General features: G+C 37.6%; 1 protein-coding gene across 8 annotated transcripts in view; it reads right to left on the bottom strand.

Annotated features, from left to right (window-relative positions):
• Window positions 1–27,166, bottom strand: part of LOC107999044 (EGFR adapter protein) — a 232,051-nt gene that overhangs the window by 66,488 nt on the left and 138,397 nt on the right. For 5 of the 8 annotated variants that reach the window (XM_062073984.1, XM_028667320.2, XM_062073982.1 and 2 more), the window contains one exon: window positions 16,706–16,780. In XM_062073984.1, coding sequence (XP_061929968.1) covers window positions 16,706–16,780 — 75 coding nt within the window. Of the gene's footprint in view, window positions 1–16,705; window positions 16,781–21,994; window positions 22,052–27,166 lie in introns of those variants that run through there. The other 3 variants (XM_017058680.3, XM_017058685.3, XM_017058682.3) reach the window with 2 other exon arrangements.

Raw genomic sequence — 27,166 nt, forward strand, 5'->3', positions numbered from 1 at the left:
GTTTGATCCCTCCCCCCTTTCTTTTCGTTTCCCCCTTTGTAACTTTATTTGCCTTAAAACGTTCGATAAAGGATGGATAAAGAGAGAGAGAGAGAGGGGGGGAATGGTTCCATAACCGGCATATATAAATCTGACAACCGCTTGTTACGATTGTTACTGTTTTAATCTTCATCATTTTCCCTCGTTGTATTCCCTTTCCTTTACTCCTCCCCCCTCCTCTTGTAAAACGTTCCTCCTCCTCCTCCTCCTCCTCACCCTGTTGCTTGTTAGCCGTATACTAGCTACGCGACGCGTCCTGAATTCCTGAATTCCTGATATTTTTATTTGGACGAGCGTGGGATACTTTTACGCGACGAGAATTCCCGATCCATTTTCGCGTCTGTTCGCGTATATATATATATATATTCCTTTATCATTTGATTCTAGATACACCTCCCTCGGAGGCAAACCAGTGAAGGAATATCGATGGTTCCATCGATCGAAGTCCATTCGAAACACGGATGTATACCGTCTTGATGTATACCGCGAATGGTTTATGCAGCCACGAGTCGTTAAATTGATATGGATCTGTCTGCAACGGATAATAATAGTATTTTCTTGTACGATGCACGACGTGTATTACGTAAAACACCGATAATTTATCACGAGGGGAGCGTATCGTATTTTGTTTACAAAGAGTTTTAAAGGATTTTAAAATTGCTCCTCTCCAAATATGTTAATTATCGAACGATTAATTCCAACTGGTGCGTCTCTTGCGCTGAAAGATGCTTAATTACAATCGTCGTGTTTACACGTTTCCTCTTGAAACTCCATTACGAGTCTTGCATTACACTTGAGTCGAATTACGTTACATTTTCCAGCCCAGTGATGTTTAGATGAAGCACCACATTTTCCAACAAGTTTGTTAATACTCTCTTAATTGCGAATTCGAATTATCACGGGAAATCGAGTCTTGCCTGCAATTTCTTGATCTTCGATGATTCAAAAACCACGGCCCCGTGATTCCTGTTCACCGAACCGCATCGCGAAACCTAACCTCGCATGATTAACTCGATGGCCGCTGCTACGAACTTTAACGCGGTGACTCTCTAAGATCTCGCTGCAACAAGTTTCCATTTGCTTTAATCATCTTAACGCGGCCACGTTAGCTCGCTAATGCTCCCCAAACTTTACCCCGTATATTTTGCCTCGTTATACCAAGGACAATGATTATTTCTCCACCGAGGCAACTTCTTCACTCCCCTAAAACGAGTATTTGTTCGAATTAACAGTTTCCATTACGCTCGTAAAAGATTTTATATTTATAATTCTAAAATTAAAATATTCTTCGGATATTGTTATTATTTTACTTTCGCAAATGTGATAGGATTTATTTTACTTGGATTCAAGATTTTGCGATATATTTATAATTCTAAAATTAAAATATTCTCCGGATATTATTATTATTATTATTATTTTATTTTTGCAACAAAATATGACAGGATTCATTTCACTCGACACTTGTTGGATTCACAAGGAAATTTTTCTTCTTCGTTCTCTTCGTAAATTCTTTCACCGCTGTGCTAAATTTAAAAATTTTTTTTAAATTTCCAAAATCTACCAAATCCGGGGAGGGAAAATTGTATTGAAGAGTGTGTTTTTTTTTTGGCGATAACGAGGTGAAAAAACGTATGCCCAGAATCGTATGGAACGAATTCACGAATTATTTTCGCGCAACAGTTTCGTTCGTGTTCATCGTTATCGCCGTCGAATGGGTTGCACGGCCTATCCATCGTGTCATTAATCAACGCCGCTCGAAATTGCGTACGAGGCAAATGGTAATTGAAGGATAATTTCAACCTTTCCGTATAAATCAAAGTCACAATAATCTACGGTAATTACTATCAATCGGCCTGCGGTTTCCGTAGTTTCATGGACAGTCGAGCAACTCCACTGTCGTTTGAATTACGTTCCAGCATCCAACGACCGTATTTATTGGCTCTCAAGTTTTCCACCCTAAAATGATATAGTATCGTTAACCGATAAGTGCATATTTGCTTTTCTACCAGTTGAATACATACCTTCAAATTACTACCTATTAACCTCCTAAATCTACCCTTACTTTTAATCTTCTTATCCTATCCAATTCTACGATTAATTCATGTACAATAAGCTTTTCTTTTCTCTTTTCTTTTTTTTTGCAAGCGAGTCTTTAAAAATCATCGTTTACCTTACGTATCTTTTTCAACTTACAATTTACACCGACTTACATCGATTTCCCTCAGCACAACATACTCCTATACATCTAAGAAGCTTACGTAAAAATAATCGTAAATTCCGGCTGATCAGCTTACTCACACGCGCACAAACACACACGCGCAATGTTTGTGTAAATCTCGAGCGATTCGAAGCGGGGCACAATTTGCAACGTTGTATATACCCGGTTACACCATCGGTTCTGCATCCGTTATGCAGTCACGAGATGCGTGTTTGTGATATATGGGCAGACAGTATCAATATTACCGCCGTGTTATACCAATTCTGCTCTGCGTCGAGTATGCGGCCGGACATTGCACATCGGTTAGCATGTTGCGATAATCTCTCCTCGCGGGCGGGGAGGGGTGTATACGTGATCGGGACAAAGGGAATTCGTTTTCCTTCGCTTCGAAACGAACGAACGAATGAGCGCTTCGTTTTCAAAAATTAAATCACCCCTCCTCCCCTAAGTGCAGCGAGATTTATCTTCCGATTGAAATTCATTGCATTTGCGTTCGAAGAGTCGAAACGTCCTTTACGTTTTTTAAATTTTATTAACGTTCAAAGTAAAATTATTCTCTCGTGGAGAGGTGCGATTTTGACATTTTTTTTTGTGCAAAATTAAATTAAATAGATCGTACGTTAAAGGAGCTGTTTTATTTGACACGCTGCAGCATTCGTGAAAATTTTCTAAATTTCTTAACAATATTTCTTGCAAAAGTTGTCCACACTTAGAGAGAAACGATACTTTATTGATATTTAATACGAACAAATGTATGGTCAATTAACTCTTCGTAATACGCACGATCGTTTTTAGGATAAATAAATAAAAATTTCGAATGAAAATTAATGAGCAATATGTTTTATAAAAATGAAGGAACGCGTTAATAATATTTGAAAAAAACTTTCGACTGATGTAACGAGATAAATAAATAAACTTATATTTCCACATCGTCCAATTACATTTAGCACGTTATTGCAATTAAGTTTGCCGTTTTCCCCCGAGCAATTACGCCTGGATTTAAGTAGCTCGAGAGCGGAGTGAAAAAAGGACGGGGGAGATAGAATCGGGTCCATTTTTATGAAAATAAAGTTCATTGTGATAGCGGTTCTGTATTTTGTCTATAGCGTGCAAAAAAAAAAAAGAAAGAAAAAGGAAAAAAAAACCTATTCTATCGAGTTATATACACCGAGCTTCTCGCATTAAGATGAGGATCGCGGGGGGTCGCTGCGAGAGTAAGGATTTTTTCAGGTAGAAAATTAAAGCGAGAGCTTAGGAGAAGCCCTGGAAATAAAACACTAATTCGTTGGATCGATGCGTTCTCTAGAGTTCACGAACTGGAGAATGCACGAGGGGTGGCATTGCAGGGGAGAGGGAGGGATGGAGGGATGGCTAGGGTCGGTGCATGTCGGGCTAACTTCAAAATATTAGTGGCAGAGATGCGCTAGGGATTATGGATCCTCCCTCCTCCTCCCCTCCCCCAATTAAAACCTGGGAAATAATAGAAAGATAACTCACGGCAGAGTTATTCTGTTTGCTTCGTTCGCGAGGATGGAAATTGTCCGTGAATTGCGAGGAATTTTATACTTTTATATTCTTTATTCTTTTGGAAAATGTTGTTTTTGCGCATGGATGAGCCGGGAGAGAGAAATCGTAATGAGTTTACCAGGGATGTTTATTAGAATTGAAAGAAGATATTATTGAAATAAATGATACATCCTCGATCCTTTCGTACTTTTTTAATTGCGAAACTGATTATTTTGTGGGATTAAAGGAATAATTTCAATTTTCAGGAAAGATTGAGAGATTGCGTTTTCTTCCAAGATATTTTCACGCGTTATTCTTCTTTTTCTAAAAAAGAAAAAAAAAACAAAAGAATTACATTTCTCGCGAGAAGAGAAATCCACGAATTTTCCAATCAACGGATCCCAAAATTTTATCGAACTCTTTTAAAAATAAATTTCGAAGAAAATCGATTCGAGATTCCTATCTTAGATCGACTGATACGTCGAAGGAAACAATGAACTCGACGAACAACGTCTTTAATCGTTGAGCTCGAGATCGAAAAGGGGTGGTGGCTCCACCTGGCGGAATCTTCGAGTCGGCTTAAGAGGGTGGAAATCGCACAAAGTGTCGTAAGAATTATCGAACTCGAGGGTTCAAGAACGCGGAAAATTTGGCTTCTCGCTGCGATTTCATCTTGGTTTTCAACCCCTTACGACTCTCTCTCTCTCCCTGTCTCCATTCTTCGAACTAGCTATCTCCCTCCCCTCTATCCGACCGTACTCCTTTACCCGTTCCAACCCCTTTGACAGCCACTCTTCTAAGAAGTTCTTGCGTTTCGAAACGGAAAGACTAGCGGGCACGTGGCCTGGTATATACCTGCGTCTTTTCCATTCTAGAAGCCACCCTTCCCTCCCTGGGAATGTACACGCTTTTTACCCCCTCGCACGGAATCCCTTCCCGCTCGTTTCTCTCTCAATCACCCCCTTAATGCACACTCCAGTCGTGTCTACTTCAATCCCTAATGCCCGCCTCCGCTTCTTCCTCGAACGAATTCTTCCTCTTTCTTTCTTTTTTCTTTCTTTCTTTCTTTCTTTCTCGCGTAACGCATGACATTTATCGACTGGATACGCGTCACTTAATTCGTCGCATCATTGATGCGATTTCTGGCGACGTTACGCCCATCTGCTTTCGTCGCCGGGTAAATTCACGACGAGTGGAAAGTGCTCGTCAGACTTTATTTATCTCACTCGTTTGCGTGCATTGTCGACGGTGAGCAGGTGTGAATCGCGGTGTAAATAAGACCGTGGGATTCGAAAGAGGTTTTTTAGTAGTCGTACGAGAGATTCCTTGCTCATCTCGTGTTTCTCTTTTTTCGGAAGAACGAGAAGCGTGCACAATTTTTCGTTCCATCGATCGATTAGACAAATTATTCGTGGATGGTCGAGAGGAAACAAAATTTCGCCGGACAGCTGTATTCATCCGCTTTAAAAATGTCTCGCCAAATATCAATTCTCCATTATCCCTCTGTCTCAAATTGAACACCCCCTTTTCCATCCTCCGTATTGCAAACAAATTTCGAAACGTTACTCCGAACGACCAAACAGATTATTCCCTGTACGTTCGTTCCCACCAATTTCGAATCTCTTCCATCGAGGGGCACACGAATGGCCCTCCCCTCCCTCCCTAATTTAGTACCGGTACCAATTTCGTGACCCTTGAGAGCTGACATTCACAAAAAAACGCAAACCAATCAATAAACCAGTCAAAGATAAACCTCCCACCCCCATAACGCGCGCACACACACGCGGAAACGGCGGATACAGCTGGAAAGAAGGACGGATAGTCCAACTGGGAGCGAGAGAAAGAGAGAAAGAGTCTCCAGATAGGACACATAAAATCATGCTCTGTGTCAGGAAAGGATTTTCCTGCTGGTAGTCGCAAGGGATAAGCGGAGAAGTGAGCGGGTTATGGTCCAAAGATCCCTATCGGTTTCCCCCAGCTTCTTCTTGGGGGATGGGTGGAGAGGAAGAGGGGGAGGAATCGAGGGAAGAAAGTAGTGGTGGAAATTGCGAGGAAAAGGTGGACGGAGAGCATAGCGTCGGAGAGATCGGCGAGAATGCCTGCGGCTGAGCACTCACTTATAGCTTTTCCGGACCCCTGGGTATCGTATCTTTGTCACCGGTGTCTCCGACACTACATCACCCTGCTTTATGGTGGTCTAAAGTCCCGAAAAAGGGGGCCGCGGTTCCCCCTCGTTTCGCGATCAAAGTATCCATTGGCCGGTGTCGCGACAGCGTCCTCTTGTGTGCCAAATTGTTAATGTACAGTCGAAGCAGCTATCGGGCCATTTTACGCTTCCGCCACCGACGTTTTTCTTTTTCTTCCTTTTTCTTTTTGCGAATACCAAGTGGGGATTGGTCGTGCGTGTTACATTGGTCGTGTCACGGAAGAAGTATTCACTCGCGCTATTTCGTTTCGATCTCTCCCCAGTGCCAAATGTTCAGGATAACGCTTGGTGGAGAGAGAGAAAGGGATTTGAGGTTTTTCGATGCTTTTCTCGATTCGATTAATATTTAACAGAGGCGGAGGAGTCGAATTATGGATATAGCTCAGTCTTCAATTTGGAATTCGCTTCGATCTTTTAACATTCTCTTTGTTATTTTCGTTACGATTCTTGGATAGAAATCGAAAATTCAGATAACACACGGATGTAAATTGTTATTGACAATTGTGGACAGGTTGCTCGATCCGTTTCTAAATTTATTATTCTTCTATTATTCCAACGTAATTAGCCGAAGTCGGCAAGTTTAACTTAATTTCCCGCGAAACACTTTGCCGTGTAACGCAATGAACAAAGCCCGTAGGAAATGTGGTGGCGTTGAACAAACTTCGGATCCGGTGGATGCAAATTTAGGGAATTTCCAGAATCCACACACCTGGCTGAGTCTATAAACTCGATGAGTAGCCTTTCGCCGAGTATGAACAGGTTAATCGCATAAGCTCGCTTCGTGTCGCTTCACGATGACCACGGGCGAAATCGCAGGTGAACATTGTTAACTCCCTCTCCGACACTTTAAATCCAATGAAATTCCCTAGATTTAAAGCCTTGCCCGCTGTCCAACTGTCTCCCGCTTCCGATCTCGCACTCCTTCGTGTCCGCGTTTCTTTAATCCGGTCCATGCCACTTCCGTTTCTAATCTCGATCGCAAGTGTTTCCCCCTCGACGACGAGCAGATTTAATTCGGGGCATTCCTTTGATTGCGCTCCAATGGAAATGCATTTTTCAACGAGTCTCCTCTTCGTTCAAAATAATTTAACGATTGCGAAATGAGATGAAATCTCGCGGCAAATGTTCAATGAATATCGTTATCGATTTCGTTTATTTGCGTATCCTTTTCAATTAGAGAGTTAATGAATTAATCTACATTGGAAAAGAAGAAGTCAAATATTGGGTTAACTTCGTTATTTTGTAACAATTAAATGATAATAATGATAAAATTCACGTTACTAATAAGTCTTCCAATCTTGTTCTCAAGGACATTCCATTTCCACGTATCACAAATTATTTTAATCAAATATAAAACGAACATCGAAATCTCTTTTAATACAATTCAATCGATGCTTCCATCCCCCTCTATTCCTCATTGATCGAGACAAAATTTTTCGAAATTTTACGTTCCTGATCCTCTTATTCGCCATTTCAAACCCGCGTTTCAATCCGTAAAAATTACACCGACCACCGATTTTCCACGAATTCGCATATTATAATATCAAAGCGGCAATTGTTCAATCAATGGACAGACGGAGATTTCATTTGAAGGCAGCTCGTTGTCTCTCGTTACACACGCATAGAGAGAGAGAGAGAGAGAGAAATTTCGCTCGACAGTACCGCGTCTATTTTTCAGCGGTCGTTAACTCCATTTGCCCCTGTGGCGGAGGGATGGTGCTCGAAAAGTTCGCCTCTGATGTCCGTCAGAGGAAATATACGCGTGTATAATACGATGAAGGAAAGAGACAGAAGAGCAAATGGCCGGGAAGAGGAGGAGGAGGAGGGAGGAAGGAGAGGGACAACGTCGCATTATTAAAGCGGAGCGGCAACGCTCCTTTCGTTTCGGCTCGCGATTAATTGAAGCTGGTGCCGAGACCACGTGAAATAATTACGAAACACGCGACAGACTCTCATAGTTCGTTCCACCGGTTGATGAAGAAGAGCCGAGGCGGCCCTCCGCTCCGATAGCCACGATAGCTTTTCTCGTTACAATGGGACCTGGCTGAAAAAGAGAGAGAGAGAATCTTCCTGACCTTGAATTTCGTCCATCGAAGCGGGGATGAAAAAGTTTCGTGACTTTGTTGGTCTTTCTTTATTGTGATACTTGAATTGAAACAGTGAATTGGAAATTGTTTCTTTGAGAGATGAAGCGAATTTTTCAATGATTTTTGAGCGCAGATAAAAATAGAAATTTTGGTTACTCACGATAGAGGATCGATTCGAGGATAAAAGTATTCGAAGAAGAATTTTTTGAATGTAAAAAAAAAGATATTTTATTAAATTTTTAATAAAGTAACGCGATAATTTTGATGCGAAAATATATTCAGATATAATAAAAATATTCAGAAATAATTCAAAGTTAATTTTACTTTATACGATGAATTAAGAGGGAAAATTATTCACAATGAATAAATTGTAATGTAAAATGTATAAGAATGATAAAAGTTATTAAATTATATTTAATTATTTCGTTATCCTAAAATGATAATTGACAATTTTATAAAGGAAACATACGAAAAACCAAAGTTTGTTTTACGTCGCGTATTACGTAAAATAGTTTGTTTTGGCTTAAATAAAATGAAGTTATTATAACTTCGTCATTAAATTAAATTATCGTTGAAATTTAATTAAAATACGAAGAAAAGTTCTCTGAATAAACACATGATTGCTTGAAGTAGTTTTATGAACTACTAATTATCCTGTATGAAAGTCAAAGTTATGCAAATTATTTTATATAATGAATACAAATATCTCTTAATATTATTTTAATCATTTTATTTCCATGTATTTTGAATACTGGGCGTAATTAATGTAACATCGATAATTTAATTAAATTCAAAATATATTCGATAAATTTAATTCCAATTTTAATATAAATTTAAAATATTTTGCGAAATACCTCTTTCACTTTATTTCGAATTGTACGTTATTTTATTTATAGGAATAATGAATTAATCGAAAAAAAAATATATATATATAAATCTATTTAAATCTTTCTTTTTAAATATTATTCTTCTAATGAATTTTTTAAATTCACATTTCGTTAAGATAAGTGCACAACTCTTTCTTCGATGGAGTACGATGAACAACGAACGAAAGAATCTCGATAAGTTTGTGTAGGAATAATTGAAATAATCGTTTTTCCATGACAATGATTCTCGTAAATAGCCTTTAACGAGAAATAAGAGGAGAAGAAGACGAAGAAAGGCACAACGAAACGCGCATAAAGAGACTTGAAACAAAAGATATCTTTGATATCAGTAACCTCTTCTGTTTCCGGCATTGTATTATCCTAGTTGTGTAGTAATCTTATTTGTAAAGCACGAAACAATACAAGCTTAATAAGCCAACACCGTGTCAGCTTCTTGCTGGAATGTTAAGTATACAGGATTAACGAGAAACCAAGTGGATACTAGAGAAGAAATATCGATTTTTATTGCTTTTGTTCTCCAACGATTGAAAAACTTGATAAAAACGCGAATGAAATTTCTAATTGAAGAAAATTATTAATGGAAAATTAATTCTTTCCAAAAATAATAATCATCTTTGTCAAAATCACCTAACATCCTTAGACTAAGTCGATCTTTCATTTTTGCAATTATTAAAAAAATTCCTTCCTTCGACCAGATTAAATTTATCGAGTTGCAAAAACTATGTCGCTACAATTTTTCATCGATTGAAAACTTTTCCTCGAGGATCAGAGAAATATTTTTAAAACCGTTTGTCAGAGAAAGGCCTGTTCATCATTCTCTTCTCTCCTCCAGATTCTTCCATTCTTCCATTCCAGATATTTCACTTCACGTGTCCTCCACCAGTGTTCCCCCGAATTTCGGAATAATCAAACGGCACACTGGCGTGATATTACTGGAAAAAATTATACCCCTGCAGAATTTTTTGGTCCGCGATATGCATAATCGCTATACGACTCCCATAAACGATGAAACTCGTTGGAATTTTTCCACTCGTTTTCCGATGTCTCTCCTTTTCGTCGCCCATTTCATAGTTTCCGGAATTTTCGACTGTAATCGATATCTCCAACGTTCGAACGAATTCCTAGGATCGTTAACGAACAATTTACGTTTTAAGATGAAATTACGCGTATTCTTATTGAAAGGAAAAGAAATAATCCTACTTGTGATGTTTTACAATTTTACGACAAAAATTGCATTAATTTAGAAATTGTATTACAAAGATCTAATTGTTTGAATCGTTATCGTTAATTTAATTAATTTATTTGCGAATTTAATCGTTAATTGATCGAAAGTAATAAAGTGATTTGTAGAGGTGTGTGGTGTATAAATTACGATATTGCACAACGAAGGATGTGATTAAAGAGTATAAAAGAGATCGAATAAAATCTGTATCAAGTTTAATAAACGTTGTACAAGAAAGTTATTTCTATAATATACACATTCACACGAATATTTATATAAAAAAATAAATATTCTCTCGTTCACTTTTACTCGATGGAAAGTGACTATGTTATAAGACGAAGTGTTATCGGTAAATCAAACTCGGAATAGGAATGAAACTTTCACAAACGTTCGACGAAACAAACAGATGGGGGATAAAATGGAGGAGTTTAAGCATCCCTTGGTGGACTTGGTCCTCCCTCCGTCCTTCCTATTCCTCCGAGGAGAGTATGAGAAATGCAGACTGTTTACAGACAATCTTTTAAAAAGTTTTACATGCAAACAGGGGCATCCGAGAGTGCTTTCGTCTGGCAGTTGCGCGAAGAACGGAAGGAACTCTCTCACTGGAAGGCAAAGAACATTCTTCTCAAGACTTCTCGCCATTATGGAAATAACGATTATACGATAATACATGCGCGTTTCGATCAACTTTTTTCCTCACCGTGGAAAATATGTCTCAGACACTGTCGTTAAAAGATACCAGATCGTTGCCAGAAAAAAATATATAAACGTATTTTGTAACATCTGTCTTTATATAATGTACGCGAAACACCGCGTTTCAATGTTCACTGTATTCAGAGCTCGGCTCTCTGCGAACACGTTACACCGGAATTACGGAGAAACTGACGACGATGATGACGACAATCGTTCGCTCGATATATTGTGCCCACGTGGGAGACGATTGTGCGAAAGCCGAGAAAAAATTTCAATAAATAAACGGACGTCGGATGATTGTTAAAAAAAATTCTTATTGTTCGACGCGGATCTTGAGAAAAAATAACCAAGTTCTTACACAATATTTGGTTGTAAGAATTTTTTTTTTCTTCCAATATATACTTTATCCTAAATAAAGCGGAAGAAAATTCACTTTTACTTCGAGTAAACGAAACTTCGTACTTTTCCATTAAGCATTCCCGAAACTTCATACTTTCAACAAGGACTTCATAATTTCAAGAAGCTCCCCTCCCCCACTCGTAAATTTCTCTTAGTTTTTCAATTTCATCGTTGATTCTCTCTCAGGTTTTTTTGAGCGGTTCCTCCAGAAAGAACTTCTTTTTTTTTTTTTGAAACACGTTTCGAATTACTCTACGCAAGGGAAAAATCTTTCTTCTCCCGAGGAGGGCGGAAACGTAAGAGGGATAAAGGGCTGTGAAAGAGAGGTTGTGAATGAAGATGACTAGCGTACATTGCTCAAAAGTTGCGACCATTTACGAGGAGGAGAAGCCACCACCATCTCGCAGGGATGAAAGAGATGGAACGAGAGATTATACGTTCCCCGCCCTCGCATCCAGCCATGATACGTCCCTGAACGGCAGCCTCTGTCCTTGCAACTTTCTTCCTCGGTCCCGGGAGAGGAGAGCTTCCGAGGGAAATCCGGATTTCCCTTCCGCGGCCAACCAGACGCTTCCAACTTCTTCGTCCTCTCTTTCTTCTCCTTCCACGTTTTTAAGTTTATACCTCACATCGAACGAAAATGTTCGATAAACTTGATAACTGTTTTCTTTTACCAGGGAAAGAAAAGTTATGGTAATAAATCAAATGTAGGGGTGGAAAGAATTTTGCATTCGATGTCCGAGATTATTTGTATTCATATTCAATTGGATAATTTCGAGGATAACAATTATTGATAAATTGTAACGTGTTTTTAATTTGTTAATAATCGATCTCGTTCGACGAACTTCGAAATTCGAAGAAAGATCTTTTCGAGCAATTTAAAATATTTTCAATTTGGAGTTTCGTCACAGACTTTTTCTTATTTTCTAATCTCGTTGGAGGAATCGAAAAGACGAAAGTCGAAAATCTTCGTTTATTCGGTTATTCCGATCGTCGACTCGAAACGCTGAGAGTCAACGGGACGATTAATGGGGAAAACCAATTGAGAGTTGCGTGACTGAGAACCGCAACCTTATTTAGGGTTCGGAGAGAACCTTTATGAGAGTGACACGCACGATTTCCTGCGGAGTTTCGTGTCACGTAAGTTGCGTAACAGGTGGCATGGAGTGACAGAGGGTACGGTTTCGCTTCTTGCGGGGGGAGGGGAGGAAGAGGAAGAGAGAGAGAAAAAAAAGCACAATTCCCATTCAGTTATATTAGAAAAGTTATCAGCCGGGACATCGAAGGAAATTGAATCAGTCGATGACGAAACGTCACCCGCCAAACGCGATAAAACATTGAAAAAGAAACTTTCTCATTTCCTGTGACGTCTGTTCTTCAAATGATCGAATGCGAATTGCGGTAAGAGAAATAGATACACCGTGGATATGTTCAATTACTGAGCCACGTGCTCGAAAAAAGGTTTTCTAAATGCTCTAAATACGTCTACCGGTGTATTTTTATCCATCTCACTCCTCATCGAGTGATAAGATTCTTTATTCATTAATCTAACGTAACGCAAATAATTACGTTCAATCACGAGAAATCGTATTTGTATTCGTGTTTAGGATTGTTAAAACGAAATTCTTGGAAAAGAGTGGGATGCAAAATTGAATTAAAAGGTGGAAGTAAAAAGGGCAGGGAGATTACCGACAGGATATCGAGGAGGGAAAAAACTAGCTGGTTATTGGATTTATGGGTTCATATCCGCGGCTCCTCCACTTTTCGAAACACTCAAATCGGTCGCACCGCGTTTGATGTTCGAGAGGGAATGTTTCGTACTTTTGTGTTCTATAACAACGTTGTCACGATCGAAACGTGACGCGAATTAGCGAAATCGATACTTTTAAAAAATACGAAAATTAATTTTTTCATAATCCTAAAGACATTTTCTTCATTTTTACTTAAAATATTTGCGACTTTTTAAATCGAAATTTAAACGTACGTGTGAAGGAAACGGCACGATCTCCAACTTTGGCCCACTTTGTTGAATCCAACGGTATGTATGGTTACAGTTTAGATTCATTCTTGTTTCAGGCAAAGTACTGTAATTTATATATCCTTGTTTTAGCAGAGCACGGTGTAATTTCAGCACGGTGTACTCGAAAGTATACCTAATAAAGTCAGTAGTAAATTGCATCACGCGGGGAGCAATTCCATTTAATACAGCGTTTTAACTTTCCGTAATACGTTCAGTGATACCCGCGAGTTGAAAATCGACGAGGAGGTAAATTTAAATTTTAACGCGAAATATAATATAAAAATTTTTGTTAATTCTTGTACGGGGATATCGGGCCGCGTTTCCACGGGGATAATAAAACGCCGTCCTCTTTTATTTCATTCTTTCCCGTCTGTTATTTCGTCGAGTTTCGTTGAAATTGCTGACCATCAAATAAAGCAAGAGCTTGCGAAGTTTTCCGAGTCGCTTTAATGATGCATACGTTTATTCTTCTATGCAAACTATGCGTATCTCCGTTTCTACTCGTACGAACATCTCTGTAAAACGAAGAAAGTATAATACAAAAACTTTCAATAAAGAAATTCTAAAACTCCTTGCACAACTAAATTCATTTCATTTTCGGATAAGAGAAATTTTGAGAATACCAAAATTCAGCTTAATTTAACAGAATATTTGGACTAAATTTTTGACGAAATATTCGTATCTCTGTCTTGCTCCATCGAATTTCTAGAAATTTATAAGATAAGAAAAGTATATGGAGTATAATTTTAAATGATAAATCTTCGAGCCATATATACGAAATTTTCTTGCGCGAATAAATAAATTCTATGGAATAAGAATAAAAAAGGAAAGTAGCAACGATTATTTCCGATAGCGCTGCAATTTAATAATCGATAAGGGATCGAGAGATGCATTAAATTCCACGAAGCACGAAACGTCGATTACGAAACGAGGGTTTGCAGAAAAGAAGAGCGATATAAAATTTTCATTCGTTGCAACTATCATCAAAATAGGCTTTCCGGGCCACGTCTCTCCTCTCCTTTTCGCCAAATTTTTTCTTCGACACGCGACACGGAAAAACTTCTTAAAAGTTTCGTTGTTCCTCGCCATCTCTGGAGGCTGCTGTCTCGAAGAAGTCTGAGGGCCAAGTTCTGGGGGCCACGGAGAGAAAAAGCGGAAACAGGAAAGCACGACACAGGGGATGGGGAGATGAGAGAGGGAGAGAGAGAGAAACAAGGATTATCAATCAGGATGACGGCGATATGGGAAAGAGCTAAACCGCATTAGTCTCTGCCCCCTGGATTCATTCGCGCTGCCAATCACGCCGCCATTTTGAAATCTCAGGGGAATCTCGCTGCTTTGATTCGACAAATAACAGAATTGAAAGCATCGAGTGAACGTAATGCATTATATCGAATCGTTCTTGACCTGTACCTGTACAACAGATAACTTTCCTTTGCTTTCATTTTTCTTTTCTTTTTATCTTTAATTTTTTCTCTCTTTTTCTATGTTTGATTCGACGATTGAATAGAAATAAAAAGCTTCTGATCCTTATTTTTTTGTATTCTTCTTTGTCTTTTTTGATCTGCTATTCAAGGAAGGATTAATCGCATCCATATGTAACATATTGAAAAGGCAAAGGGAAGAAAACGAGTTAATTTTTTAATGTATTTCCGCTCGAATTAATTATTCGATAATAAATATTATAAAGTATGTGGATGAAAGTAAGATGGATAAAACAGTTTCATCCGATACAAAACGTGGAATCTAATTTTCTCGTATATCTCGTTTAATAATTAAACGATTTTTAACGGATCGACGAGAAAATATGTTACTTCGTTATGAATTACGTGCTATCAGTTACGATTATGATTCCCAGAATGCGATTAATTCCCGCTGATGAATATTCACTCTGATGAATTTGGTTGATATCGCAGACGCACGATAAATTATATAAGTTTAATGTTACGAGGGAAGTAAGGGGGGGGGGAGGGGGGAGAGGGGATTATACGCGTTACGAGAATAATGAGAAGATATAGTGGTTATTTCAACAACGTGAAACAACGTGAAATAATAAATAAGGATGTTTATGTTGCCCTTGTCTGCTGCAGATTAGTTTTCCCAGACCGTGTTTGAACAAGGTAGGGACAGTAAATTAAACTTGTCCATCGATACATCGTTGTCGAAACGTGGAAAGATGGTCTAATTAATTTCCATTTGGTAAATTTACCAATTCCAATTGGTAAATTTTTATCGAATCGAATTCGATATGCAATTCGCTCTCTTGAAAAATGAAATAAATAAACTACGGAATAGGAATAATAATAACATTCCTAGTAATTTATTTTTACGAAACTGTTTTACACACGGACCGTTGATATTTATTTTCGAATATTTTTCTTTAATCAATTGGATAGTTTTATTGTTAAAATTTTTTGGCAATATATGTTTTACGTTATTAACCTGCTCTCCTGAAAATATTTTCGACAGAGAGAAAGGCTGAATAAATATTTCGAAAAATTATTATATCGATATAACTGATATATGATATACATATATGTATTAAACTTGATTATTTTAAATATATATATTATAATATTTAAAAATCATATGTCTACGATAACATTCAAAATAAACACGCAAAATAAACTCGGAAATTGTAGTACTTTTTTGCCAACGAATAATTTATAACAGACGGATAATTAATTATGCGCGATTGTGTATCCGCAAGCAATTACAAACTTTGAATATGTATTTTATCTTTGATGTCGTCAATCGAAAAGGATTGCATCCATGTCGGGGCAAATACAAAATTGCGGTTCGTTCCCCTAATACCGTTTGATTGCTCGATTGCCTTTATATTGTATATTTGTAAAAGAATCTTTTATATTTACGCCAAGCATTTTTAACAAATGCTCGTTAAATAACATTTTCAAAAATTAACCTCTCTTTTGAGAAAATCGAATGGAATAGAATTTCCAAGAATAAGTTTCAATCTTTAATTTGCCCCGCGGAAAAGAAAATTTTTCCCTCTTTTTTAAACGGGTGAAAATTCTTTAAAGATCGTCATAGAAATATTCGAGGTACCGTAGGAAGCGAGAGATCGCTTGTGATCTCGCAAAGTTGTTTGATGAACTTCATTTTCGTGCAAAAAGACGCGGCTTTTAATGCGACATTCCTAGTCGTGAAATATTCGTCGAAGGTACAAAGCACCGAAATAGACTGTGAACTAAAAGCTATCGTGAAAGAGCGTCGCTCGACTCCGGTTGGATACATCCAGAACGCGTTGGCCGAGTTTCTTTGTGGCCCGTACTTTCGCGAAACGGGCGAGAAGACAGACAATGTTAATTTTTTCCCCTCTCCCTCCCCTTCTTCTTATCACCGCCTTTACTTCCCTCGCGATAAAAATACGCACAGATACTTGGCGCAATTAGAAATTATATACTCACTTTTCCATCTGGACTGCATACTTTGATACCCGCGAGCGACACTATCAGGAGAACGGGCGTGGACCGATCACTGTACTGGAAAGAAACAAACATTCTCATATAACGATTGAAAAATATTTCTCACTTGCTTATATAAGCGATAAATATTTATTAAAAGACACAGATAACTTTTTTTCTAATCTTTTGTGCGTTTCAATCTTTCGTTCTCTCCTTCTTTTTTTTTTAAACCCATATCCTCGAAAGTGAACCATTATTAATTTAAAAATTACGGGATAAATATTCTACATCCGATTATTAATATTCCAATTTCAAAACTGCGGTACGAAAGCTCGGAAAAAGTTATACCGGTTTGCTTTCTTAATTAAGAACAAGTTTCTCGTGAAAAGTATCGAACTAGTATCCTTCGCGATAACGATGAAAGTTCGAATCGGCGTTTCGCCGAGGCATCTGCTAATTTCGAAATTAGAAAACTGGGAAAGCGAGCGGCACGATTGAAAATGGGAGCGGCGAACGAAAGAATGTTCCCTATTTCCCGTTGGAGACACGGCTCATTGTCTTAAAAAACCCACTGAGGTGGATAGACGTAGCTCGAGTAGGAATGGAGGGAAGAAGGGGAGGGGAGGGGATCACCGGTATAATTACAGTAAAGCAAGGGGTGGTTTTTTCGATAAAGGACGCCCACTGTACTCTTTTTATACAAGGGGTGACCTGCAAACTCTTTTCTTCGCCTCCTTTCCACCGTGGTGACTTTATTCGTGGCGCGAAAGAGATCATCTTAGCGACGGAATTAAAAAGACACGTCACCGTGATGATTCGAAGACGGGACTATTACATGGATGAGTTTCTTGTTTCGTCTTCTTTTTCTTCTTTTTGCTTTTTTTTTTAATTTCGATATTGTGGGCTAGACACAATTAAGACGCGAAATTATTATTACAGTTAGCGATTCGTATTGAATTTCAATACGATCAATATTTATTTATCTATATTGTAGCACGTATTTTTACTTTTATTCAGATTATTTTTTCACTGATTTACAATTTAAAATTTAGAAATTCCCTCTTAAGATTCTACCAATTCTAGCAGAATCGATCGTTGCCCCGAACAATCTTTAACCAATTTCTTACAATTAGTATCTGACTCGAGATGGATTTCAATCAATCTTAACGCTTTAATAATATATCGCTCGCGGAATTGTACGAAATGAACGATCCGTTTCCCTTTTTCTTCATTCGAAAACGAAAGAAAAAAGAATATCGATCGGTGTATTTAACCCTGACGTGCATCCAGTAACCCACAATTTCGACCACGCTTTCCCCGCAATTATGAATGACCGGCGAAAAGCAAAAGGCTGCGCGCGTCAGATGCAACCACCCTGATACCCCTGCACGAAGGCATCGACGTTTATTCCAGGACACCCGGTTGGTTCGGCCACCTTTGTTCGGCGGGGGTGATTAAAAAGTTGCTGAGTGAGTCGCATTGACAGGAGAGGATATGGGAGCAGGAGGAGGAGGAGGGGGAAGAGGAGCGAGACAGATACAGAGAGAGAGAAAAGAGACGGAGAGGAAGATAGAGAGACGTAGGAAGCCTGGTGGAGGACGAGAGTGGTATTAACGTGGAAAGAGAGGGAAAGTGAGAAGTGAGAAAAAGCAGAGGAAGGGGGGAGACGAAGGAGGAAGGCGCGGAAGGGACGAAGAACGACGAGGAGGAAGAGAGAAGTTGAGGGTGGATGAAGGGAGGAAAAATCAAAAAGGATGAGGACAGAGGGGTTGAGCTCGAAAGGGGAAGAGATGAGGGGTGGTGGAGGATGGAATAAAGGGTAAAAAGCGCGGGATAACTCCTACTCGGTGTGCACAACCATTAAGCGCATCGGGTACAACTTCGAATGGGCTCTTGGCGTGATCACCTAACATTTTCTTCCTGTTTCAATCTCCCTGTTACGCCACCCGCGCAACACGGTTACCCCTTCTCTCCTTTCTCTTGTTTTTTCGTATTTCTCCGTATTCTCCTCACCCTTTCTTCAAAATCCCCCCGCTGTCATTGCTCACCCGGCTTTGCATAAATTGACACCACCCGATTTACCTCGGCCATTGTTTTCACTCTCATTGGCCGCGAGGGTTGATCTTTTAAATCGAATCCTTTTTTTTTCCTTTTTTTTTTTTTAATAAAGATTTTTGAAAATATTTTTGAGCCCACGTTAGAAAGTTTTCTTTTATTCTTTCTTCCTTTTAATTTTTGGAATTTCGCGAGAGAGAAGAGGGAAAATAGTTTCGTTTGTTACATTTTTGTTCGTTTTTATCGAAGCTTGGGAATCTTCTATACATTAAAATGATTGCACGCGTTGCACGGATTGGTAGACACGAAGGCGTACCTGAGCTAGCTGGCCTCTTGAACGAGACGGAATTGGGAATTAATTGGTTTGTCGTCTGCAGACCTGCTCTTTCTCATTTTGCAGTAAGGTTCGGATCTTTCGAGTAGGTACAGAAATTAGCTTCCACGATAATACCTAATAATGGATTAGGAATTAGTAACGAAGCTTTTGACCAATTTTCAACCTTTTGAAATTAATTCTGACGAAATTTTAGACAAATTTTTGATTATTCTTTATCGTGCAAAATAATTCGTTCGGAAATTTTTAAACTTAACGAAAGATTAACGTTCACGTTTCATTTACGATAAGATCAGAAATCTTACTCAATCAAAAAAAAGAAACTTTATATATTATTTTAATTATATCCTATAAATTCGTCGTCCAACACTTCAAAATATGATCGAGAAAAGAAATATTTCAATGTTTCCAGTAGCCCAGAAAATCTACAGATAAACAACCATCATAAATTACGAGCTATCCATTTATATCTACTTCGAACACGGCCTTTTGAATCCACCCTCTGACAAAACTACTACTACTATTACAACTACTGTTACAGTTGTACAACTACTACTGCTGCTACCGCCACGTCGACATCCGAGCTGAACGATGCTCGCTTATCCTTCGAATAATGTCAACCATCAAATCTGCCACGGATAATAAAGGGAATGGTTATGACGAGAGTGATTATCAGTGACTCACGACATGACTCAAAGTATCATCTCCAGGGGGGGAGATGAGAGTGGTGGTCTTTCACCGTTGCATCGTTTTCTTGCCTTCGACTGTTGACGAATTTTCGTGAATTTATCACTGGGCGAATCGTTTCTACGAATGGCGGCCCACGTATGATACCGGGGGTGCATATCAAGTATCATCCCCTCGTGATCGCGAGACTGGAGCAAGAAGAGCACTCGAGGCCTCCGAGCATGAAAAACGAAGGGTGAATACGGTTGATGAGAACGAGAGCCCACCGATTTTGAACTCTCGTGCTTCTTTCGCATTCGTCAGGTTTTTTTTTTCCTTTTCTTTTTTTTTTTTTTTTTTTTTTTTTGGAACCATTAACAGATCTCCGAGTGAGCGAGTTACGCGAACAGCGATTATTAACGGAATTTAACCGCGAGTTCTTCTCCTTCTTCGTGCCAATGTTCGAAGGGGTTGCTTGTGAAGCGGTCGATTCGAATGTGTAAATCCATTCAGAGCGTTATAATTAATTATAAGTGTAATTGAACAATATTAATCGATCGAATACGTTTGGAACATTGAAAAATTACACGAGTGTGTAATTTGTCAAATTCGAGTGTTATTTGTAAATTCAAGAGAGTAAGCTTTGATCGATGTTATTTTAAATAAATGTTAATAGTTTTATTCGAATTTTGTTAATTCAATTTTTTTTATTCGTATAATTCGTTGAATTTATAACTTTTCCAGAGAGAGAGAGAGAGAGATAGTTTTGGAAAGTTGATCCCTCATGGTTGCATGGTTCAAAGTTAGCAACATTTGCAACTACCACAAAGTTGAATTTGGCATGGTCAAAACGTTTCAATAGCCAATCGATAATTTGCTGATCAACTAATAGATGGGAGCGCTTTTAAAGGTTATTCGGACCTAAATCTGAATTCGCCAAAAATACATCTAATAAACTCGACTTTTAGAAAACTTTTAGAAAATCACGTGGCACAAATATTAAACATACGTATACAATTCGATAATTAAACTTGGCTCGTGATAAAAGCGATGTAAAAAGTAGAGTGAAAAAGTAGAGTAAAGAAGTATCTTATTTGTAATACGTGGTGAATTTATCGGACGTGGAAAGAGATTTTCTGGACGAGAATGGCCGCTTTTCCAGCTTGGAAACTGTATAAACGTTTCACCGTGCGGTGATAACGGAAAATGCACCGTGAAACTAAACGACTTTCGTCTTATTACGTGAGCTCAACCGACAATAATTTTCTTCCTTAAAGTGCCTGCTCGTTCGTTTTTTTACACTCTTTTACTAGCAATCGTCATCCTCGAACAAACAACCTATTCACAGATTCTTCTCTCACGTATATTCCGATATTTTATTATGATACATCTTAATCCGAATGTATTACGAATTCGACATTTTTATACAATTTATTCGTCTTCTCGATGAGATATATTTTCAATTTAAAAATGAATTTTTCAGATATCCAATAATTTATGATTCAATGTTCATTGATATTAATAAAATGTGCGACAATATCGAATAAATATCTCTGATGAAAAATAAAAGCGGAACATTGTAACAGAGAGGACGAATGAGCTCTCTCTCTCTCTCTCTCTCTCTCTCTCACAGATTTGGTTTTAATCCACTATTATAAAATGTACTGACGTCTCTGAATTGACAGAGCTGGCCAAATATCGGAAACGTTGGACGGAAATTAAACCGATTTAACTTCTCGTGTACTTCGATTTCGATCATCTCCGTTTTTCTCTCCCCCATTCGCCCTTCGAGACATATATATATATATATATATATATATTAGTTTCTCTACGTATGAAGTATAGAGAAATTTCTCGAATAGAACATCATTACTTTCTTTGAAACATCGCTGTACATTGTTCCTGACTTGATCAGTTATTCGACGTAGAAGATCAATTTGACAGATTATCTATTCGATCGCAATATTTATAATAATCAAATAAAGTGTATATTCGACTCGACGGTTATCAAAATTAATGTCGAAACAATATGCGAATATTTATAATAATAAATATTTATCACTATTTCGATTCTCTACAATACTTCATCTACACAAACGTTTCTCTTTTCTTTTTCTGATCATTTTCACAATTCACGCTCGAGGGAAAGATTATTTTTATCCATATATATATATATATATATATATATATAAAATACTTTCAAGTGATTATCCACTTTAAAAATACGCATACTAAACCTCTTTAACCCGGCAACGAAACGTAACCAACTCGCTCGTCATAGAATTGTTTCACATAACAGCGCCGGTAATTTCTCTTGAGACGAAGAGGAAACGGAAGAGGAGAGAAAGGGGAGGATTGTGGAGAGGGGGGAAAGAGGTAGGGGAAAGAGAAAGAAACGGGCGAAGAGTACGAGAAAATCATTTTCCAGCCCGGCCACAGGATATAATTGTTACTCATCCTGGCGGGCGAATCGCATCGAATTTCAGTTTGGCCACCGCCCCTCCCCCGCCCTCTCCTCACGGAAATAGACAACAAGTGACAACGGTACAGCGGAATTTAATTTCGTTTCGAGAATGTATGAACGTTGGACACGGCGCGCACGGCGGTTATACCGGGTGTGTATAGGTGGATACGTGTGTAAATGGCGCATCGTCGCGGCGCTTTTAAATGAAATCAATTATCGCGAATAATTATTATGCGGACGAAGGAGACGGTGCGTTTCGAATCAAGAAAATTATTTTGACGCTACTCGTATCCCGCCTCGAATCCCGCTTTGATCGTTATCGTTTGTTCCGCTTGTTATGCTCGCCGAGATGTTGGAAAACACGGGATTGATAATTGGGAAATAACGGTCGAGGATGATGTCTGCCGGATATATTTTCGTTTATCGTCGATTAATTTTGTGTGTAAAATTACGTTAGATATTGTGAAATGATTATTGATTAAAATAAAGAATATATATATCGGCACGATTCATATCTGTATAACATAATTTATTCTTATTTCCTTTATTAAATATATTATATATATATATTATTATAGTAAGAAGAATAATTAATATAATTATATATAATAAATATAATATTAATATTAATTATTAATTATAATAATTAACTATATTAATTATAAAATAACTATAAATAATATATATTGTAATTATAAATAATTATATCAATTATAATAATTAAATATAATATTAAATATAATAAGAAGAAATAGAATTTAATAATATATTTAACAATTATGAATAATATATATTTATAATTAATAATAATGTATTTAATATAAATATTTAATAATAATTAGTAAGAATATATTTAATAAAGGAAGTAAGAATAAATTACGTTACGTAGATGTGAATCGTGCCGATGCCTTTGTACGACTAAACCGAACTCGCTATATCGAGTCGCGCCAAGGAGGGAGAAATAAACAAAACAGAATCGAAACAGCGATCGCTATCCAATGTCGCCCGATTCACGTATAAATATACAAAATACGAGCCGTACTTTTCCATATATAAACATACGTTATACGAGAATAAAATTTTCAATCTTGAGATTCGTTTTGAAATGAATTCGAATCCTCCATCGATCTTGACCCTCTATTAAAATGATCTTCTAATGATCTTGATTAGAAATCGAGCAAGAAATTTTCAAATTATCTTTGTTTATATTATATTCTTCACGATCATCTATTTCAACTCTTCTATTTCAATAGAATCGAGAGAAGAAAAATTAGGAATGTTAAATAAAGCAAATTAATTGTTTCAAAGGAAAATTTAATTTTCCGATGGATAATTTTTCACAGAGGATTGATATAACTGGCTCGTAATTTCCGGACACGTAATTGTACAAAGCCAATTGATATTAAATAATTATTTGCGAAGGCTTTTAGATCGTGATATTGGACGTGCATCGTCGCCCAATTTACGATATTAATGTAAATTGCTTTACGGGCGATGGAACAAATTCAATTTGATATTTCTAGGAAATACTTCATATCCTCCTTCTAATAATTGTATTCAAATAACTGATTAATTGTTCGTTTCAATCCCACACGAATACACGTGGAAAATTATATTTCACGATACTTTAATACAATTTAACTTAATTAAGACAGAACGAAATTAAATATTACCTCTTTACGGTTTTTATATATAAATATCAAACGATTAAATCTTACATAATTTTATCGGTTATTCTCTTTTTTTTCTTCATGGTAGCCAATAACTTGAGATTCATTTGTAAACCATGTAGCTTATTAAAACTTATTAAAAACAAATAAAATAAATCTTGAAAGCTGGATAATCGAATTTTTTCAACAAACAAGCTTAACGGTAATAATGAAATAATACCAAACAGGTAAAAAACAATTCAATCCTCGGCTCTATATCGACTCTATTAAATCCATATATGAATCCATACCTATAATATAATATCGTGACCTATTAATTTCGAACAGAATTAAATCAATCGATCTAATCGATTTTCCCTATAACAATAGTTAACCTGATGATTTAACACACCATCCTCGAACGGAAATAAGCGTATTAATAATCCGCATTTGTTTCCCAACTCTCGACCCACAAATTTAAGAAAAATTTAAGAGAAAAAGAAAATTGACTATCCAACACCAATAAATCTCTCTAAATATTCACTACTCTAAAATTCCACGATCCCCAAATATATCCCCGACACGAGGAGACTCGCGAGGAATGAGAATCCACCGGCTAATTAATATTCATACTCGAACAGGTGAAAATCCTTTTCCTCCGTGAAAAATTGTTCCTCCCTTACAATGAGCACTCGAGGATTTAGCCAGACAAACTGTATGCGCAGTAGACCAGAGTTGGACAGGGTCAGCATTTCGAAAGTTTCCCCAGGATCCAGAGCCGATTAATGGACATATCCGATATTGCACGGCTGCGTGGCTGCAAGTATTAAACGTTACAAGGCCGGGAACAGGGGTCGTGTATACGTGTGTACCTGTGTGCGCCTTTACACGTGTTCACGTGTGTCGTGCAGATTTTCCAGGGAAAATAGATAGACTTACAACTATGCTAGGAAGGGAAGGTTACCATGGGAATAAGCCAGCGACCTCTAATGGAGATGGATTTCTGCATCGGCGACCACGGTGGATGACAGGTAAAGCTTTGAAAATTTTACGTCCAATGCCGCCTCGTCTTCCTCCAACTACTTTCTGCTTTCTTTCTCTCTTCTTTTTTTCGCTCAACGTATTTCTTTTTTTTTGGAAAGATCGTCGGTGTTTATTTTCCTTTGAAAAAATTTCCCTGACAAATCGATTAAAACGAGGAATCGTTTGTCAAATAACGATTAATTAAGGATTATTTTAAGGAAAATTAGGACTTTTGTTCTTCCTTTTCAAAGCAATTGTGAAAAACTGATTAAAGTAAACTCGAATATCGAAGGTGGAAAATAAAAAGTTTTGAAAAGATCGTCGATATTTATTTTTCTTTGAAAAAATTTTCCTGAGAAATCGATTAAAACGAGGGACTGTTTGTTAAATCGTAATTATTTTAAGGAAAATCAGGACTTCTATTCGTCCTTTTCAAAAGAATTGCCGTGGAAAATCAAAGTAAATTGTAAAATAAATTCGAGTATCGATATATTCGAAAGTTAAAACTCACTAAGTATTTTTCACGAGTAGATAAGATTACTACAACTAATTATCCAATAATAACATTGAACGTAATAAACGATATAATAACTCTCAATTCTAATTTGTGATCAATATTTTTCTTTTTTCGTACGTGAAAAACGCAACAAGCGGTAAGAAAATACATATATGATCGACGGATAGAAATGGATTATAAAGTTGGTTGGACACGATCGAGACGAGCACTTTGGCTAAAGGGTAGGCTATTTATCGGCGTAACAGGGCAGTCATCAACTGATTGATGCGTCGACGGAGGCTCCTCGGAGAGTTTCTAGATGGATTGTGAATACTCGCTCTCACTTTTCACTTTTAGAACGTATTCGGATGACGCTAGAATATCTTCCTTTACCAAATTGTAAAGTTTCCAACCGCTCTCGATTGAACATCGTACGTAACACCGTTATTCGATTCGTTTTCCTTCGAAACGGCTGTATAAAGTTGCAGACGATTTAAACCTTGACAGGAATAATAAAAGGCAAAAAAGAGAGAAAAAAGAGAGAATATTTAAATTAGATTCCAGAGATTCTTCTCTAGAATCGTATATATATTTCTATATTTTACGTTAGTCGATATTAATTAATTAATCGCCCATTTCGTTTCTTTTGTACAAATACAAGGGAATAGACGAATATGTTGGTTCGCACGAAAGAATTCTCTTTCGTTCAGACGACAACTGGTGTAATTGAGCCATTGGGCGTACGAACCGTTTGACGAGATGACAGGCAACGGTAGAGGAGCGGCGGAATCGTTTCGGTTATTAACTTCCGGATATTTGTATTCGGCTCCCCGCTGACAGGGGAACCATTTGTGTTACACCCACTGTGACTCACGCCTCTACGAACTTTTGCGTGATCCATTAGCGAAATTCGATCCTCCACGGTGAGCTCGGGCGATTGCTATGTCGCCTCCTTGCTTTAAAATTTCCGGCCCGAAAATTGCGAAAATCATGAAATTTCTATGGAAATTGCTCGAGTAACACGTTCGAGGTATAACAGAAAGTATTTAATATACGGGAGGAAAAGGATTTTAGGCGCATTCAAATTTCGTTTCGGTATTATTGTTATTCCAATCGGATACGCTTAGGACGCAAAATGGGTCAAATAATTGCACGTGACGTGATGCGATTGCGGTAGAAAGCTTTTACACGTGGCAAAATCGTGGGAGAAATGTCGATCGCCACTTACCGGCCCGCGGAAGATCTGGTTTAAAGCGATGCATTCCACCGCATGCGGTGGCACAATAATGGTCTGTGTGAAACCGATCTAAATGTGTGAATCTAATTTCAAACACCGGTGGACAAACCGTTGAACGCGTTAGAAATACGAACGATACGATTCTTACGTGCAAAGAAAAGACAAATGTTTAGAAATGAATATTATAAAATTTGTATCGATGAAGCGAATTATTCTTTCTTTCATTCGGATAATTGTTGATGTATTTTATTAAACTGGTATACAACTGTGTAAAATTTCTTCTGGAAAGTTCTCTTATCTTTTAACGTGTATCCCAAGCCGGCAACAGAGGAAATTAAAACTTACGCGTTAAATTAGAAGTGGCATTAAGAAGTGGTATTATTTTCTTGAAATAATACTGTAAAGGATTTCAAGTAGTTTCTTCGAATGAAACTTTTAAATGTGGAAGATACGTCTATTTAATTCATTTTCAGAGAATCGTTCGAGATTTTACGTCTTTCGCGCTTTGTTCAATGAGAATTTAACCGGAAGCATAAGTAG

This window comes from Apis cerana, linkage group LG4, assembly GCF_029169275.1.
Source record: "Apis cerana isolate GH-2021 linkage group LG4, AcerK_1.0, whole genome shotgun sequence".
In the NCBI taxonomy this organism is placed as follows: domain Eukaryota; kingdom Metazoa; phylum Arthropoda; class Insecta; order Hymenoptera; family Apidae; genus Apis; species Apis cerana.